At 38.6% G+C, this 17,803-nt stretch overlaps 1 protein-coding gene across 1 annotated transcript; it reads right to left on the bottom strand.

Annotated features, from left to right (window-relative positions):
• Nucleotides 1–12,760: 12,760 nt before the first annotated feature.
• On the bottom strand, nucleotides 12,761–16,692 carry LOC140282943 (amphoterin-induced protein 2-like). The gene is made up of 2 exons (XM_072377546.1): nucleotides 16,467–16,692; nucleotides 12,761–15,063 (listed from the first exon to the last, which is right to left on the bottom strand). Exon 2 carries the CDS (start codon nucleotides 14,965–14,967, stop codon nucleotides 13,450–13,452), a length of 1,518 nt encoding a protein of 505 aa, XP_072233647.1. The 5' UTR covers nucleotides 14,968–15,063; nucleotides 16,467–16,692; the 3' UTR covers nucleotides 12,761–13,449.
• Nucleotides 16,693–17,803: the final 1,111 nt, after the last annotated feature.

Below are 17,803 nucleotides of genomic sequence, written 5' to 3' on the forward strand. Positions count from 1 at the left end.
TTAAAAATAATTACATTAACAATCATAGTTTCAAAATATCAAATTAGGCTGAAGCAATAACCTCAAAATAAAATATTGCTAGTTAAGTTCATGGTTGAAGGATATCAACTAATTTGTCTTGCAAAAGGTTTCCAGTTCTGGCAACGTGTGAGGCTTGCTTGTATAATTTGCTGTGATTTACCAGTGAAATGTTCCACATGCCACTTGCTGTAACCCATCCCAAAGCAGTCATTGGCTTTTCCCTGTCTAGCAACCCTAAAAACAGTTCCTACAAAAAATTGTCCTTCCAGATCTCAATTTCACCTCAACATTCTTAGTTACATCATAAACTTGGCTGCCTGGAAACACTTTATATCTCTCATGTTCCCATTCCACTTTGTGGGCATCAAACATTTAGATTTTTAGAGTGTCTCGTGAAGCAAATGACTGCTGATTGTTAGGACTAGATTGGCTTAGCATTTACAAAGTTTTTGACATTTGTATCACAGAGCTTTTTCTAACAATAACTGTAAATAAGTCTCAACTATAACAATCCATTTAGCTTTGACTTCGGTAAGTTATTTGAGTGCTAAAATCTTTTATATCCTTCCACCTTTTCTTTCAACTCAAACAACACACATTTAAAATACTAAACCTTCTCAGAGTGTCGAAAAAAAAAAATGTTTCAGTTTTAACTTTATGTTTTATGGAGATAAGTTTATCTTCAGTCTCTCACTGCCAGGCCTCCACAGAGCTGTCTCTGCACTAGATAATGTTTTGTATGTACTGCCTTGACATCTTTGGGGAAAAACATTGTTTGTAATAGAATAAGTAACCCAGGGGCTGCATGAGACTGAATGGGAAAAATGCAGAAGTCTGAATACCATCAGAATTTCATTGCAAGGTAAAATTCCTACATAACTTTGCTTTAACAACATCAACAATGACCCCATTCAAAATCCTGTATTTTACACATCGCACCTTTAACTCGCTCTATTTTCATAGGTCTAATTTTTATGAAACTATAGCAATCTACCTTCCCATAACCAAACAATGTAAAAGCAGAATTAGCAACTAGCTGGTGAGCATATAGACATGCTAAACAGTTATAGAGATATATATTTCCCTTTAAGAGTCATGGCTACAAAAACAGAGCAAAAAGGAGGGTAGGTGCAGGACTAACAGGGCTGTAAATTATGATGTTACTCCATGTTTGACAGATATAAATACAAATCAGGATGAAATTCTTGTGCATGACTTGTAATCCTGAAATTACAAGTCATGCACAAAACCAACATCAAAGTTGTGGCAGCTGCCCTTGCAAGGATATAATAAGCACTGCACAGCTGAATACAATAAGCTCTGCCGAATCAACACTTGTGTTTCACTTGTTTTTTTATTTCACTTCATGTTAAGTTCTGAAATATTTCCAGAAACTGTGACTCCTGATGGAAATGTGTCTTAAATGCAGCTTGTTGCTGATAACATACCAATTCTGCAATGACGAAAAATGACAGTGAGACAGCTGGGTGATCTAGCATAAATCAGGTCCACTTTTTAGGCAATGATCATGATGAACGATGTGTAGATCACTGGTTTTCTTAAATCTGGGTCCATCTGGACACTTAATGGCTGTTAATGTGTAATTTCACCGCCTTTGTCTGGACAATGTCTCAGCTGCATCTGAGTACTTTCCAAGACATCACAACCACACTGCTCACAATGCAACCTTCAGAGAAAGGAAATGCTCAGCTGGTATGTACATCTGTACTGAGTTTATTTTCATTTGAAATACTTGATTAATTAAAGAAATTTTAGCAGATAACAAAATTTTGTGAATCTAAATTGGTATTAATCTCAATTAAAAATTTAAATGCTTGATAGTCCTACTGTTCATTACATGAAGCCAACTTTAAAATGAGTTGTCCCTATGAGTTAGACTTGCTGAAAACCTAAAAATTAAGCACTGTAGACTGAAAAGTGATCAGTTACCAGAATCTCTATTTCCTATGGCATTAATGTAAGTTAGCAACGAAAAAGAAAAGAACTTTATTGAACACATCCATCGGTGTGGCATCATGCCCCATCCCCAGGCTGTGTGAGCTGCTCAGTAAACACAGCGCTGCCACTAGAATTTATGTCACGGATGGTTTTATTCTGTGTTGCGTTTTGATTAGTTTTCTTCATTGCATTCAATGTTTTCAAGGTTGCTGGACTCAGACACATGATTTGCATACAAGACTGAAGAGAAAACACTCACATTTTGTCAGAATGGCTCCTCTGTTTATAATCAGATATACTTTGATTAAACTACTTAATTTTAATTTGTCCTGCTTTTCAATATCTTCTACATCTTTTGCCCTTTTATTATTCCCAGAATAACATTGATTTTGTACATTCGGTACATCATTATAAGATTTTCTCAATTGCTGTCAAATGTATTTTAATATCATGAGAACCCAGTATGCAAAGTGGTCCGGTCAAACTTTAAATCAAAGGCACATACTGTAAATCTGTGTCTTGCAGCTCAATTGTTTTTACCCCCCTGTCCAAGCACAGTTTCCTTATGCAAGTCTCTCCTCAAACAGAATATTTGTACTTATCAGTGGCTTTAACAGAACAAACAGAAGGCCAGGCAGTCAACCCAATTCCTCCCCCTCGTAAACTGCACACCATACAGACGAACCACCTCTTTTAAATGTCAAGGCTCCTGCCTTGCTGATAACAAGCAGTGCTTGTACGTCGCCTGGCAGATTGTTTGCACGTACAAACATCAGACAGCAGGACCCTAATGTCACATCATGGATCATCACTGCAAACACCTGGAAAAAAAAATTGGAGGGGAAAAAGAAAACCAAACACTCCTGCTGTGTCTTGGTTGTAGTTGCCAGGGCGACACAGCTGACAAGTCCATCTCTATTTTCCTCCATCTTTCTCTCTTTTCTCCCTGTGTTTGTCTTGATCAACATGACTTATTTTTACTGAGCATCTCTTTTGGGTTACATCTATAACTAACAATATTAGTCTTCAAAATATGTAGAACATAGTTCAACTGATCAGCGGAAAGTATTAAGTACAGATAAATCCATCACATTCAGGTACTATTGTATGCTTACAGACGGACATGTGGTCTATATATAGACGTGCCTTGAAAGTAATGTTTACAATCTTTTTATTTTCATAATTCAAGGACATTCTTTTCAAGCTGCAGAACATCCTCTACATTAGTGTTCTCACTTGTGGCTCCTCAAGAAAGAATCCTACTGAAAGCAGAATGAAATACCAAACCACATGCTTCTGCTTGCAAGACGCTGTCATTGTGTGCATGACAAGAGATGAAAACAGCAATCTGGGAGCTGGTAAAGCACGCAAAAAGAAAAATTACCAAAGTGAAGATGAAGTTTCAGACATTTTTAAAAGAAATACTAAGAAATCTACACAGAAATTTAAGGTTTTAAATGAAACACTGAGAAATCTGCACAGAAATGTAAGGTTTTAAATGAAACACTGAGAAATCTACACAGAAATTTAAGGTTTTAAATAAAACACTGAGAAATCTGCACAGAAATGTAAGGTTTTAAATGAAACACTGAGAAATCTACACAGAAATGTAAGGTTTTAAATGAAACACTGAGAAATCTGCACAGAAATGTAAGGTTTTAAATAAAACACTGAGAAATCTGCACAGAAATGTAAGGTTTTAAATGAAACACTGAGAAATCTACACAGAAATTTAAGGTTTTAAATGAAACACTGAGAAATCTGCACAGAAATGTAAGGTTTTAAATAAAACACTGAGAAATCTGCACAGAAATGTAAGGTTTTAAATGAAACACTGAGAAATCTACACAGAAATTTAAGGTTTTAAATGAAACACTGAGAAATCTACACAGAAATTTAAGGTTTTAAATGAAACACTGAGAAATCTACACAGAAATTTAAGGTTTTAAATGAAACACTGAGAAATCTACACAGAAATTTAAGGTTTTAAATGAAACACTGAGAAAAAATTTTACTGAACATCATGCCTACAAACGTGGTCACTTTGTTCCTTCTTGTTTGGAAAGCTTCATTAGGAAAGTTTAATGGTGCCAATCTCCAACTCCAATTCCAAAAAAGTTGGGACACTGAGTAAAATGTGAATACGAACAGAATACAATGGTTCACAAACGAAAGAAGACCCAGGACTGTTGAACAGCTAGAATCCTATATCAGACAAGAATGAGACCGTATTCCTCTTGCCTAAGATCCAGTAACTGGTCTCCACAGATCCTAAACATTTACAGACTGATGTTACACACTGTGGTAAACACGGCCCAACTGTTTAAGACATGTTGCTGCCATCACATTTAAACATGAGCTAATAAAAAAGGGAAATGTCTCATTTTCACCATTCAGTGTTTTCTAGGCTCTATCCTGTCCAAGTCTTTGAGATTATTATTATTATTATTATTGATAATAATAATAATAATGTGAATTTGCGCTACAATTTGTAGAAGCTAAAGAAGCTAACCAAGGTTAGTGCAGCTGACCTGACCCAGTCTAAAGAGGGATTTGTGGTTGCACACATGTACCTGTTTGTATCTGTCTTTTCAGAGATCTGCACCACTAAACTTGGGAAATTGAAGGGGGGGTTGTGTGGTGGTTGGGGGGTATCTTCACCTAGTCTCAACTTCTGTCTTAACCTCTAATCAAAATTCTTAATTTTGACTGTCTTTAACTTTCCTCTTAATCCTAATCACAAATACATCTTATTAATTTTCCTCTTTGATAAGTCATTTTAAACATAATAGTTGTGGTAATAAAGACATACTCATCCAAAGTTTGCCATTTTGGACAGCTGATGAGATGATAATGTGGAAAAATGTGGACCGTCTTGCTGTTCCAACCCTGTGACCCTACATCCCCACTGAAATATCTGATCTGATCATTTTAAGGGCAAAGCTGTCGCCTCCTGCCTCAGAGACAGAGGAAATTGCCTTACAGATAAGGCCCTCCTTTCACATTATTTTCTATGGAATCTGGGTCAGCCTGAACAGCAGTATCAGTGGATGGCCCTTTTTTCCCCTTCAGCCTCTGTCACAACACAGAGACAGATGCAGAGGTTGGATCCTTACACATTTGTCTTAAGGGACTTGTCACATGAATGATTTTTTCTTTTACAAATCAGAACTTGCTCATTTTATGCACAGTGTCCACAGTAGTATGTCATTGTAGAAACCCCTAAAACTGTGTACTTTGGAAACACTGCTGACATTTTTGGACAATTACAAGATTGTGATTTAGAGCATTTTTACAACTGAAAGTCTGCACTCTGGCCCAAACCCAGGTTTTTCTTTTTGTTACAACGCATACATATGCTCCAAAGATGTCTTTTTTCAGCCAATTCAGCAAGTAGGTGTTGGTGTTGGGGAGAATTCACTGATTGATTCCTTTTTTTTGTCTTCTGAATTTCCTTGTTATATAACGTATGTACCACTGCAACATTTAGCACTTGTGATCTACATCTACTTAGCATAGTTTGTATGTCCTGGCTGACAGTTGGAGATTGTCTTTGCAGTATGTTCAAAAGTTGTTTTGTTTGCCCAGACTTTCGCAAAGTGAGGTGATCCAGCAGGGGACCTCTCCTGCTGTTGGTTTTTCAAACAATTTGGCATATTACCTTGATAATGCTTAACATTAAGAGCTGTGTGTGGTAATTTGATGCTTTTACCCTGTGAGTCTGAATTATCTCACACTATTTGCAGCACACAGTATGATAGCAACAAATATGAGCTGTATAAATGGCAGGTGTGCAGATTTTCATGCCACTGTGAACTCCTTTTCTTCTTGGCTTTGGAAAGCTTATCCTACATATTTTTAATACCAAGTCAGTCTGACTTTAATCTACAATTGTAATATTACTATTCCTCCCTAGCTCGTTGTGGCCTAAACACTCATCCCTTTAACAAATAGCACACATCAGTCTCTCAGCACTGAATCACATTCCCTCCTGTGTCTACCTCCTCCGCTCCCTCTGATATACACCTTAAACTAAAGCATTTCAGTAGATGAAACATCCATTTTCTCTTCTAAATCCTACTCTGTTTTTGGCTCAAGCACTTTTCATTCCAACCATGCAAAAATAAGTTCAAGCACACTTATTTACTCTCTTTACTGGAATCACAACCTCATCATTGTGTATCCTGCAATATTATTTTATTATGGTTACAATATTATCAAAGCTGTGACTTAGGCAGTAAAAACTGTCCAATAATGTTGTGGTTGTCGATTTGATCTGTTATACTCACACATCCACGGAATACTGAACCCAAAGTCCCCCATGATTGCCAAAAAACACTGAGTGTGGCAGCTCTGCCATGCTTTGAAGAACCAGCTAATGTTAAAAGGTGCTATAAATGTGCAGAACTTGCATCATGTTTGCATGGTAAGACTCTACTGCAAATGAAGGACATTCAAAGATTTTCATATTTTTACAAGTTTGGTCTTTCATGAATAGCAAATGAGCACACGTGAAAAGCTCACACATCAGCTGCATTGGATAATTAGTTTCTTTAAACTTAATTTCACTTAATCTCAAAACAGATCTTTGCAGCTTCAGTATTCTCCAAAGCAGAGCAAAGCCAAATGACCAACAGCACCAACACAACCAAGAGCAGCCCATAGCCTACCTCAGACACTTCTAAGACTTCCCCCAGGTGTTTGGCAGAAGCTGTGATGAATACCTTAGTGAAGCATTTATTTTGTGGATGATAGAGGATTCCTATTAGATTTCTATTTCTATTTTCCCCTGTAATTTAACAATTTGAATGTTTTTGTGGGCAGTGTTGACAGCATTAAGCTCGGTTTATTTTAACTTTGTGGGGCAACTGGAGGTCAAGAAGAAAAGCAATCATCTGCCGGTCAGATGGTCTGTGGTTTGATTCCTGGCTTCCCAGATCCACAGTGTCCACTGAACTCCACATTTCCTCCAGTGCATCCATGGGTGTGTGAATGTCATCGAGAAATATCGCCACATAGCCTGTTACGCTGTATAGAGTAAGAAGTGTCGTATGAGTGTGCGTGTTAATGGGGGAACTTGGCTTATAGTGTTTGAGGGCTTTGAGTGGTCAAACTAGACCAGAAAAGCTCTTTATAAGTACAGTCCATTTAACCATTTTACTTGTATGTATAAGGTGAGGTGCAAGTGCTGTCAACATTTTAGGCTCAAGTCCCACAAAAAAGCATTAGTTTTAGCATGCAAGATTTTTTTAGACAAAACTTTACATAATAAATGCAGAACATAATGCAGTTTCTTGCTTCCAAAAAGAGATTGAAAACAAAGCAGGATTTTAAACAGCCACAGCTTTAGATGGTGTTTTCAGGTCCATGGGCATAGACTATACTACTAAAAGCCTAAGATTAATAAAACCATGTTAATTAAACAATGAGAACAATTTGCTAAATGGCCCCATTTTTTCAAATTTCTTCACATTAATGTTACTATTTCAGCAACAACCCACTTATCTATTATCCCTCTCCAGTATGTGAATGATGAATAGTAAGGAAATTACTCCATTTATATTAGGCTCGTAGGACATTAAATGTCTGTAGTGTTGAACTATACATGTATATCTAACTGGTTTGACTAGACTTTGTGATTAATGAATGGCATTCTATCAAAAAGAAATGACTCATGTGAAAAAGAAAGTATGCCTTCTTTCATTTCAAAGGCATTATATATTAGAGCATAAAAAATTGTGGAGTGCATTTGGACTCCTCTTATTGACAATAATTGCTTCAATTCATTGAGCTTTGCAGATATTTGTTGCTGCTTAGATCTCTTAAGGTGCCATCACAGCATTTCAATCAGGATGATGTCTGGACTTTTACTGGACTGTTGCAACGTCTTGATTCATTTCTTTTTCAGACATTCGGTTGTAGATTTGCTGCTGTGTTTGGGACCTTGGCGTTAACATGCTCTAAGGTCCACTCCTGGGAAGATTGACAACTGTCTTGAATGTTTTCCTGTTGAGAATAATCTTTCTCACTCTAGAATGATGGACGCCAGATTGTTTGGAAAAGGTCTTTTAACCCTTCCCAGATTGATGGGCAGCAGCGTTGCTGATGTCTTTCCTCCTTGGCATTGTGTTAAAATACACCTGAATGTTTCAAACCAGAAAACTGACAAAACTTCTGCTTAAGAGTGGTGCTCACACTTACTGATGATCAATTAATCAAGTGTATTTGGTTAGCAGCAAATGGCTGCTATCTATCTTCCTAATTCCAATGAAAGCTTTAGGGATGTAGTTAGGTTTATCAAACACTGCTTCTGCATTCTGACGATTTATTCTGACGAGTGTCATATGTTGTGTATTATTGTTCACTTGAGATTGTATTTAACTAATTTCAAGACCTGATGATGACCAGATGACTCATTACTATGTTTTAATACATGACACCCTAGAAATTAAAGATTCTGTACATTATATTTCACTGTAAGCTATCTGCTACTACACCTACTTCACCATTATTCCACTCACCACTACCACAACTATGTTGAAAGTAAATGCCAAAAAAAGTTCTATACACACGGACAAACAATTTCAGCAGCAATGCTATAGATCCAAGAAACATATGTATATTAATAACTGGCAGAGATGACAAAGAGTTGGTATCTGCCTGATGAGTCTCTGGAAATCAATAAGTTGAAGTGGTTCTTAAATATATGCTTGCAAATTTGGCAAACTCTTACCCTGCTGAGTATGTCCAACATACAAAATATTTTACACATCAGAGACTGGGGAACACATAATGTGCCCGTCCTGTCAGCTAAGAGATGAAATCGACTGCAGTGTGCACAGGCTTAACAATACTAGACAGCTAAAGCTGGGACTGTAGTCCGTAACATGCCACATGTCAATAGTACATGCTGGTTGTGAGTATGGTTTAGTGGTGTGGCTAATTCTTCTTTGCACCATTGTAACCAGTCAGTCATGACAAATGCCACCTGTCCAAGTACTGTTCCTGCCCTTCTACATCCCTTTATGGCCCGTTTACCATGAGGGTGCCTTTCAGTAAAAGAATGCACCACGTCACATGTATCACCAGTTATTGAATCCCCTTGGAACACATTTGCGATTCGGTTAAAAAAGACAATGGCAGCAGTGCTGATGACAAATCTTCAGAGAGAGATTATGGGATAAAATCACATCAACACAGAGCAGAATCTTAAAGAATGGTTGTCATGTTGTGGAACCCATGTCACCAAGAACTGAGGCTGCTTGAGAGCAAAAAGGAAGCCTGACTCACTAACACTGTGATGTACCACAGAGATATAAATGAGCAAGTGCAAACATGTAGAATTAAAGCATCCCTCCTCCAATTTAGAATTGCTCTTTTATCCTCATTGGTGACGTAGTGAAGACAAATTGAGTTATCATATCGTAAGCAGCAAACTATGTATTATTTCATAAAGTGACCACTTACATGCTAACTGGAACTTAACAATATGTGCTAGTTTTCCCCATTTGCCTGACAAGACCTGCTACACTCTTCGGAGGTTACTGTGTAGACCTGTGAAAGGCAATATGACAAGATAATTAGAGATTTTTCCCCATTCAAGGTCTCTGTTCAGCACTTATCATTGAAGTCTCCTTTAAAAGCATTTGGCTGTTGTAAAAGACTTTGCATGTCCTTACTGCCTGTACTAAATTAATAGACAATCATATAAAATGTATTTTCTACTAAAAAGCAGACATAAAAAAGAGGTTCCTGGTAGAAAGGCTTGTAAAGAGGATTTCTGGAAAGGCGATTTGTTGACTAAGAGGTTATTTGTCATCATTAAATCCTTCTGATGTAATACTGCTTTTCATTTTTCACCCAAACTGCCCCTTTTGACTTACATCCAAATAATATCAAAACAGGTGTGGCCAGAGGTAGCAGCAAAACATGACAAATATGTTACTATAGGGATAAAAGAGCACACTTCGCCTCCAAATTGTGCGACCTTTGCTACTCTACTTTGCCTACTAAAATAGAAAAAGCTAATACTCAGGCAATAGTACAATGGACATGTGTGGCTCCAAAAATTTTAACAGACCTTGTGGTACCTGGCAAATCATCCCATACACATGTAGAGATCGAACAAAAGGAGGATGGAGAAATCTGGGTCGCTGTGAGCTCAAGGGACTAAAGGCAAACCTCTCTTTGACTTCTGTGATACTGATCTCGGTTGACTTGAGCTTCATTGCAGAGCACAAACTTCACCCCTGTCCTAATGAATAAGGATCAATCCTCAGTGAATCTGTACAGCAGTTGTTTGATGCAAGGTGGAAATGGAGGCAGGGCAGTCAATTTTTAACAATATGAATGAAGATCAAGTTGACAAGTTTCTGGCTTACTGCAATGTCACTTCAAAAGAAAAGCAGCTGTGGATAGGCTGGATGGGACCTTGGCTCTGATGGCCCTTTGGCTGCAGATTTAAACAGTGACTAGATTACAACAGTACAGTATACAGCTGCCTCTGCAGGTTTATAATGATCACATTAGAATTAAACAATTTAAAAAAGGCTTATTTCACACAAATGACAAAATGAATGAATAAATAAAATGTGGCAGCGATGACAGCATAATACTAGGTGCAATCAGAACTCAAACATTACCTTGAAAGTCATGCTGGATGCTGTGAAGAAAATTCACATAACCGCATCAACAGAAATACAGTCATTTTCATTTTATAACTCTGATGTTGGCTGCACGGGGGTGTGGTGGTTAGCACCGTCGCCTCACAGCAAGAGGGTTCCATGTTTGATTCCTAGCTTTGGCCTTTCTGTGTGGAATTTGCATGTTCTCCCCGTGTATGCGTGGGATCTCTCCTGGTACTCCAGCTTCATCCCACCATCCAAAAACAGACATGCTAGGTTAATTGGTGACTCTAAATTGTGCTTAGGAGTGAGTATGAGCGTGTGTGTGGTTGTTTGTCTCTGTGTGGCCCTGTCGACCTGTCCAGGGTGTGCCCTGCCTCTCGCCCAATGACAGCTGTAATAACGTGACAGTCCTTCAACAGCAATGCTGCTATGGCAACCCAGTCCCACAGCAAAATGTGAAATAGTCATTTAATTCTATCCACTGATTCTCGTCCACAGACGTAATAAATTTTGCTGTTTTTTTTTCTTACTATATCACATAGAAGTAACTCCATAGGGTAACAGTGTCACAGCTTTTGATGAAATAGTACATATTGACTATTGCATCACATCTAATAGGTGAAGAAGTCCACATTTAGAAGTTGGGAAGGGGTGGAGGATGGGGGAGTCAAGATCAAATCTGTCCTGACCACTGGTAATGTCAAGTAACTGTAATCTGAGAAGTCATTCTTGCCCTCAGTGATGGTTATTTTCAAGTAACTTTGCTTGCAATGTTGTTTTCTCATTTGATGTTTCATTGGACTTTCTCTCGCTAAATTGTTGCAGTTTTGCACATTTCAAATTACTTTATTGACATTAGGTATTAATAACGATACAGTTATGGTTAAGAAAACATTGTGGTTTGCGTTAAAACCGTGTAATAATGTATCACATCAAAATATTATTTTCCTCCAAGACTGTCTGCTTAGCTCCACCCCCTCACCTAAATACAAAATACATGTTGAACACATCAGCCAGATGTTCAATTGGAACATATTACTTAGAAAGTCATGCTGGATAGCACATAAAAATATAAAATAAAAATAAAAACATATGTATATACATATAAAGATGTAGATATCTATAGATATATCTATATATATTTTGGTATCTTTTGATGGCATGTAAAGAATAAATATATATATATATATATTGCATTAATAAGCACAAATAACAAAACATTTTTCTTTGAGACTGCACAGTCTACATATATTTGGAATCAGCATTTTTTACAGTGGTAAAATACAGTGGTATTCTGATTACATCTGGCTACAGGAAAAGCTTGCCCACTTTTTAGCATTTTGAAAATCATGCAGAGGCACAGTGGAGATTGTAAAGTCAAAAAAATGAATTGACAGACACTAAAATGCTCTGTGAAGCTGAGTTTGCTCTTCACTGTGACCTACTCATTTAAGTTATGTAAGCTACTGTTATTTGAAATAGCAAACTATGCAATTCTAAATGTAATCTAAGCATAAACTTACAGTGAAGTCAAGGTAGTCAAAAATTTGTTTTCACACGTGAATACTGGAGGGTTTCAGAAGTGCAGAATATTTGGTCTGGACTTTTTTTAATAGTTAATCTAAACACGTTTCACAGCGAGACACTTTCTGCAAGAGATGCACTCCAATAACTGGAAATGTGAGGGAGGAACATCTGTCTAGACAGCATAGGAGACAGAATATGATGCAGAAATTACACCATAGAAATCACTGTGTCTATTTTCAAAATGTTGAAAATAGCAGATTAGGCTCTGTGTTGTGTTGATCATCACTGCATGTATCTGAAAGTATCCACAATAGCAAGGAAAAAAGAGGACAGCAGCATCCAGGTCAGACGAAAACCAGAAGAAGCAGTTACCAGCACTTACACACACTCACTCATACACAGACAGTTAACGCTCCAATATACTTTCTGCTTTGTTCGTCCTTTGTCTCACCCGCTGATCTTCTGGAGATTTCACAAAGAGCCTGGGTGCAAAATCTCTGCAAGAAGTTCAAAGTAAACGCTACAGACATTTGTGTTCTTACGTGCCACTGGAACAGCTCTAGAAAATTTCAGGAATTCAGTGCATACAAGAGACAAGTAATTTGCTATAGTATTCTCTTTTTTTATGCATACATTAACAGTTATTCAAATTCACTTTAGAACAAGTCTGATCTTTTTACTCTTAAAATACAATTGTGCAGGTTTTCACATAATAGCAGCACAACACAGTATGTAGCCTAATATACAATTTATCTCTTTATAAGGGGGCTTTCACAAGATTACAGAGAATTGTGTAACAGACAGTTTCACTTGCAAGTTGAAAAAATGTCTCTTATATGACTGACATGTTTAAAAAATGATATCCTCCACAGTATAAGACAGATGTTTGATGATAACAGGGTTCACTATGATATTCATAATACATGCTGGGTACCTTAGAATAACCACCATTGCCTCTAACAGCTTATCGAATCAGGAGTGACTATCTATCTCTGCCCAATTTAAAAAGCCCACCCACGTTTATATGATCTCTGTGAGCCTTGCAGTAATGATTTCCCAAGGTAACAGCAAAATTTCCATATGAACTCTGGAAATAAAAAACGGACACCACTTACAGATGAGACATAACTGAAATTCTGCCTACAAAAAGACACAGTTTTTTGCTTTATACCAAACCCCAGAGTGTATAACTACTTTAAAACTCACAGTGCACCAGCTCACATAAATTTTTTCATAGTTTACTGAAACGAGACAAAAAAAAACCTTGGGATAAGACTGCAAGCATACAGGAATGTGCAGATAGTAATTTTTCTCTCTATGCCATTTGAGCAGGGTCTGTGAGGGTCTGTCCCACTGTCCTACTTCCATTCTTGAGAATCCCCTCAGTGGAGTGAGGTTCCAAGTTCATTGCTGGTGTTTTGGGTCCACTCATATCAGAGTCCTCAACATGAGGCTCTAAGAAAGCCACCCTCTTTCCATTTGACCTCCGCTGTCCCGACTCTACCTCCCTGGGGTCCGAACAGAGAATAAGGGCTCGTGCACCGCACCCTGAAGTGCCTCCTCCCCTGCCTTCCTGGCATCGACAGGGGGTGAGGTAGAGGTAAAGCAGCACCAATATTATGCTGATCACACAGGAAGCAAGGGTAGTAAACGCAGTGTTGAAATGTTCTGAAGTGCTGCGATGAGCCACGCCAGTGGTGGAGGACGCACTTAAGTTTCCAATGATCACTCTGACCTCCAGAGACTCCCTGGGGTCATAGTAGCGCCCCCGGGTCACCACACACTCGTAGGTGCCCGAATCTTCTATTAATGTGCCTTGAATTTCAAGGGTGCCATTCGGAAGAACTGATAGATGAGCACTCTGATCACTGGTTGATGAATTCAGTACCATTCTTGGGGTAACCCAGAAAACCACCTGCCCCTCCTGGACAGGTATGGTCAACCCTGGACATGCCACTCTTAGCCATTCACCAGGCTCTGCCTGATAGGTCTGTGCCATGAGCGGTATGTCTGAAACTTCTTGACGTGTACAATTACCCTCTAGTTTTGCTCCATCTCCACATGGGTATTCACCTCTGAAATCCAACATAGGGCTATGCTGTTTCCACACCCAGTATTCCAGCAAGGCAACCAATGCACAGTCACAGACCAGAGGGTTTTGCTGCAAATAAATTCCTCCTCTGTGGGTGAGAGACAGCAGGCTCTGGATGGGTACCTTGGAAAGCCTGTTGTATGACAGGTCTAGAAAGGTCAGGTTAGGAGGTCCACTGGATTCCTCATAAAGCTCCAAGGGGAATGTGGTAAGTCTGTTCGCAGAGAGATACAGCCTCTGCAGGCTGTTAAGGTCGCCAAAGGCCCCTGGCTTTATGTGAGCAATCTGGTTGCCAATCAGCAGCAACTCCTTTAGTTCCTTCAATCCAGTGAAGATGGATGAATTCAACACTGTCAGCTGGTTGGATGAGAGGTCCAAGTGGAGGACATGTGGTGTCACAGTGAAGGCAGCCACCTCTATCTGGCTAATGGAGTTCTTGCTGAGAACCAATGTAGAAAGACGGTCAAACGGTTGGGAAATCCAATCCACATGCAGGGCACGAAGGGCGTTGTGGCTCAGGTCCAATCGTGTGGCATAGCTTGGTAAATCAAAGGGCAGCATTGACAGATTGCGGCCACTGCAGGAAATTATATCACTGGCACAAAGGCAGCACGTTGGGCAAGTGGCCACAATAGGAAGGAGGCCAAGACACAGGAGCAGCAGCATAGCTGCAGCAGCTGGGTTGCAATGGCTGCCTCCAACATTGGTCTTGCCTAAAAGCTGTGACACAATGACTTCCATCCTGGTATTCCCTCAGGATAGAACCTCAAGTCACAGTCTCACTAGGTGTACACATGTCACGTTTACATGCTTCTGACAATGCACTGCTTTTACAGGCTGAGGAGAGGAAACAAGGAAGAGAATGACAGTGGAAATGAGTATTCAGTTTTATTTAACTAAAATTCACAGTTTACATTGTATTTGACGTTAGAGGAGAAAGGCATTGAGATATGGAGTGACAACATACAGCATGACGACTTGTGTTTTTTAGCCCATAAAATGAAGGAACATAAATTAAAATAGGGAGTGATGCCGAAATTCAAAACATTTAACCACAAGATTTAGACAGCTCAGAATAAGGTAATACAAGTTTTGCCCATCTATTTGCTTTTGTCTTAAGGCTATTGAAAGTATAATCGTATATCCTTAATTGTCAGTGATGATTTTGTTTTGTCATTAAATAAACAACCATCCACAGTATTTAACTTTAGGACCATTTCTGTACCTTAAAGGGTACTTCTCTGATAAACACGTCTTTGGGGATAGAAATAAAACCTTTATTTCTCTGTGTGTAGCAGTAATAGTTGCTGGCATCACCAGCACAACAGCTGCTGGAACGAGTATAACTTGATCCATGTCTGTGGTGATACCCCCCATCCCAATTTTCCAACAATACAAACATAGTCTGCTTACTTCATGCTTTAACTACTTCTACTATCATCTTTTCATATCATAATACATTTATATATTCAGTTTTAACCCTTTACTACAGTATATACTTTATTTGATTTATTGTTCATTACCCTCCCTCCTAAGGTTTTTATTTTTTCATTATGTATCTTATTTAACTGTCCATAAGCAGCTATTTTCCATTTAAATTTCTCATATCAATCATAAGATCTGCAAAAGCCCAGCTGAAAAAGGGAGAGAAAATAGACAAGTGGAGTTTAGAGATGTTGTGGTTACACAAGTGATCAGTTTATAACCAATGTAACATCAAACTTGTATGGTTAACAATTAATATCTGAGTATTTTCCTTTGCAAACATAATGCAATTTTGAATGTCAGGATTTGCTGTATTCTCAGTAAGTTTGATATATGTTTGGACAAAACAAGAGGTCACGTTGGGCTCTGGAAAATTCCAGTCAGCCCCTTTTGGATTATAAACTAAGTCAATTAATCAAATAAAGTAATTTTTGAATCAAGTAATTTCTTTTTCTTTAACTCTATTTACTTTCTGAAATTTCGGGTATTTTTCACTTCTACACTGACCTCACACACATAAACACACACCTAAAACATTCTGTTATGATTCTCAGCCCCTACTTCTATCAATACAATATTTAATTCATAGCCCTGTGAAGTTCCTTGCATAAAAGTTATGAAAAATAGTGTAATAAATACCCAAATAATTTGCCATGCCTGTGAAAATGATTAAACTCTCTGTCCCTTCTTGCTTTCTTTGTGCCTCAGTAGAGACATCTGATCTCAATCAAATGCACAACATAAACACAATTCACCTTCGACGTCCACACTGTTGCCTTTTCAGATCATCATCCAGTCTGCACTCATATCCAGACGCGCTCCGCAGACTCGACGCGACACCGCGTCCCGTTCATGAATCCTAAAAAATCCTAAAAGCAGGCGCATCGTTTGCAGCTCCGTGGACGATCCACGGTGACTTCGAAGAGAAAAAGAGGGAAAGCGCAGCTGAACTGTTCACCTGCGAGGTGGGAGGGGTCGCCCTGCGAGTAAACACGGAACAGGGCCAGCAGCCGACACGCCAATGATCTGAGAGTGGATGATGCCGAGCGCCTGCAAGAGGAAGAGGAGGAGAGGTGGAAGGTGTGGCGCAGATTCGGAGGCAGCATCAGCACCACACACTGAAGATTTTCCGCGAAATAACAATTTGTCCGTTGTTTGGACAGAAAAAGTCCAATTAATTAACCTAATTGTTGTTGTTTTTTTAATTATTTTCCTAATTTCCTCTTTCTCTCCACACGGTCAACCGTGAAACACGAGCAAAAAAAAAAACCTAAATAATGGACGCCACAGGCGTGCTCGAGTTAGCGCCCACCACCCACTCCATGTGTGGCACAGATATGATTTGCTTTAGTTTGATTAGATTTGCGGAAAAAGTGACATGGGCACTTTCAAACTGGAAGCAAACAGCTTCATTTTGAACACCCAATTAAGGCTGTAAAATGTTCATAATGTTGTTATATTAAAGTCTTTTGGAAGTTGGGTTGTGTAGTGGTGATGAGTGGTCAATGTCTCATCCTGGATAATCATAAGTTTTCCTGAACAGTTAACTGTAGCAACAAGGGCTGAAACCATTCTTTGAGTAACCAGTGGAAAAAGGTCCTCCATGCAAATGATTTGCTTTGATGTGTTGTTTAATTCATACCAAATATCTCCTGCTTGGGGGTCATCCTGTTTCACATGGATAGTTATTGCTGTCACACAATGTGTTTATATGCTGCGTATGTAGCAAGTTTGATTTGTTGGTGCAATGGAGGAAACCGTAGAAAACAACGACAAGCAAACTCAGAGAAAAAGATAAAAAAAGGTTTCAAGTTTTTGACCATTTCAAACAGAAGAAAAGCAGAAATACTGTACAATGTAGTGATTGTAAAACTGAATGAGCTTACCACATCAATGCTACAGCATCTTAACAGAAAGCTCACAGTTCACATTGAGTCCACTGAGCGGAACAGCCACAAGGGAACATTTCACATTAACATTTTAATTTAAATCAGAAGGTTGGTTTGTTGAGAAGGATGCCGGAGAACAGAAGTAAGCTGAGGCTTGGGGTAGGTGGTACAGTGACTTTTTCATTTATGTTCCATATTTTTTC

The sequence above is a fragment of the Leuresthes tenuis genome, unplaced genomic scaffold, assembly GCF_036924035.1.
Source record: "Leuresthes tenuis unplaced genomic scaffold, fLeuTen1.0.hap1 SCAF_23, whole genome shotgun sequence".
NCBI lineage: Eukaryota > Metazoa > Chordata > Actinopteri > Atheriniformes > Atherinopsidae > Leuresthes > Leuresthes tenuis.

What these genes read in the sequence shown, in the direction of transcription:
- LOC140282943 (XM_072377546.1), bottom strand. Translation starts at nt 14,967, where the DNA reads ATGGAAGTCATTGTGTCACAGCTTTTAGGCAAGACCAATGTTGGAGGC.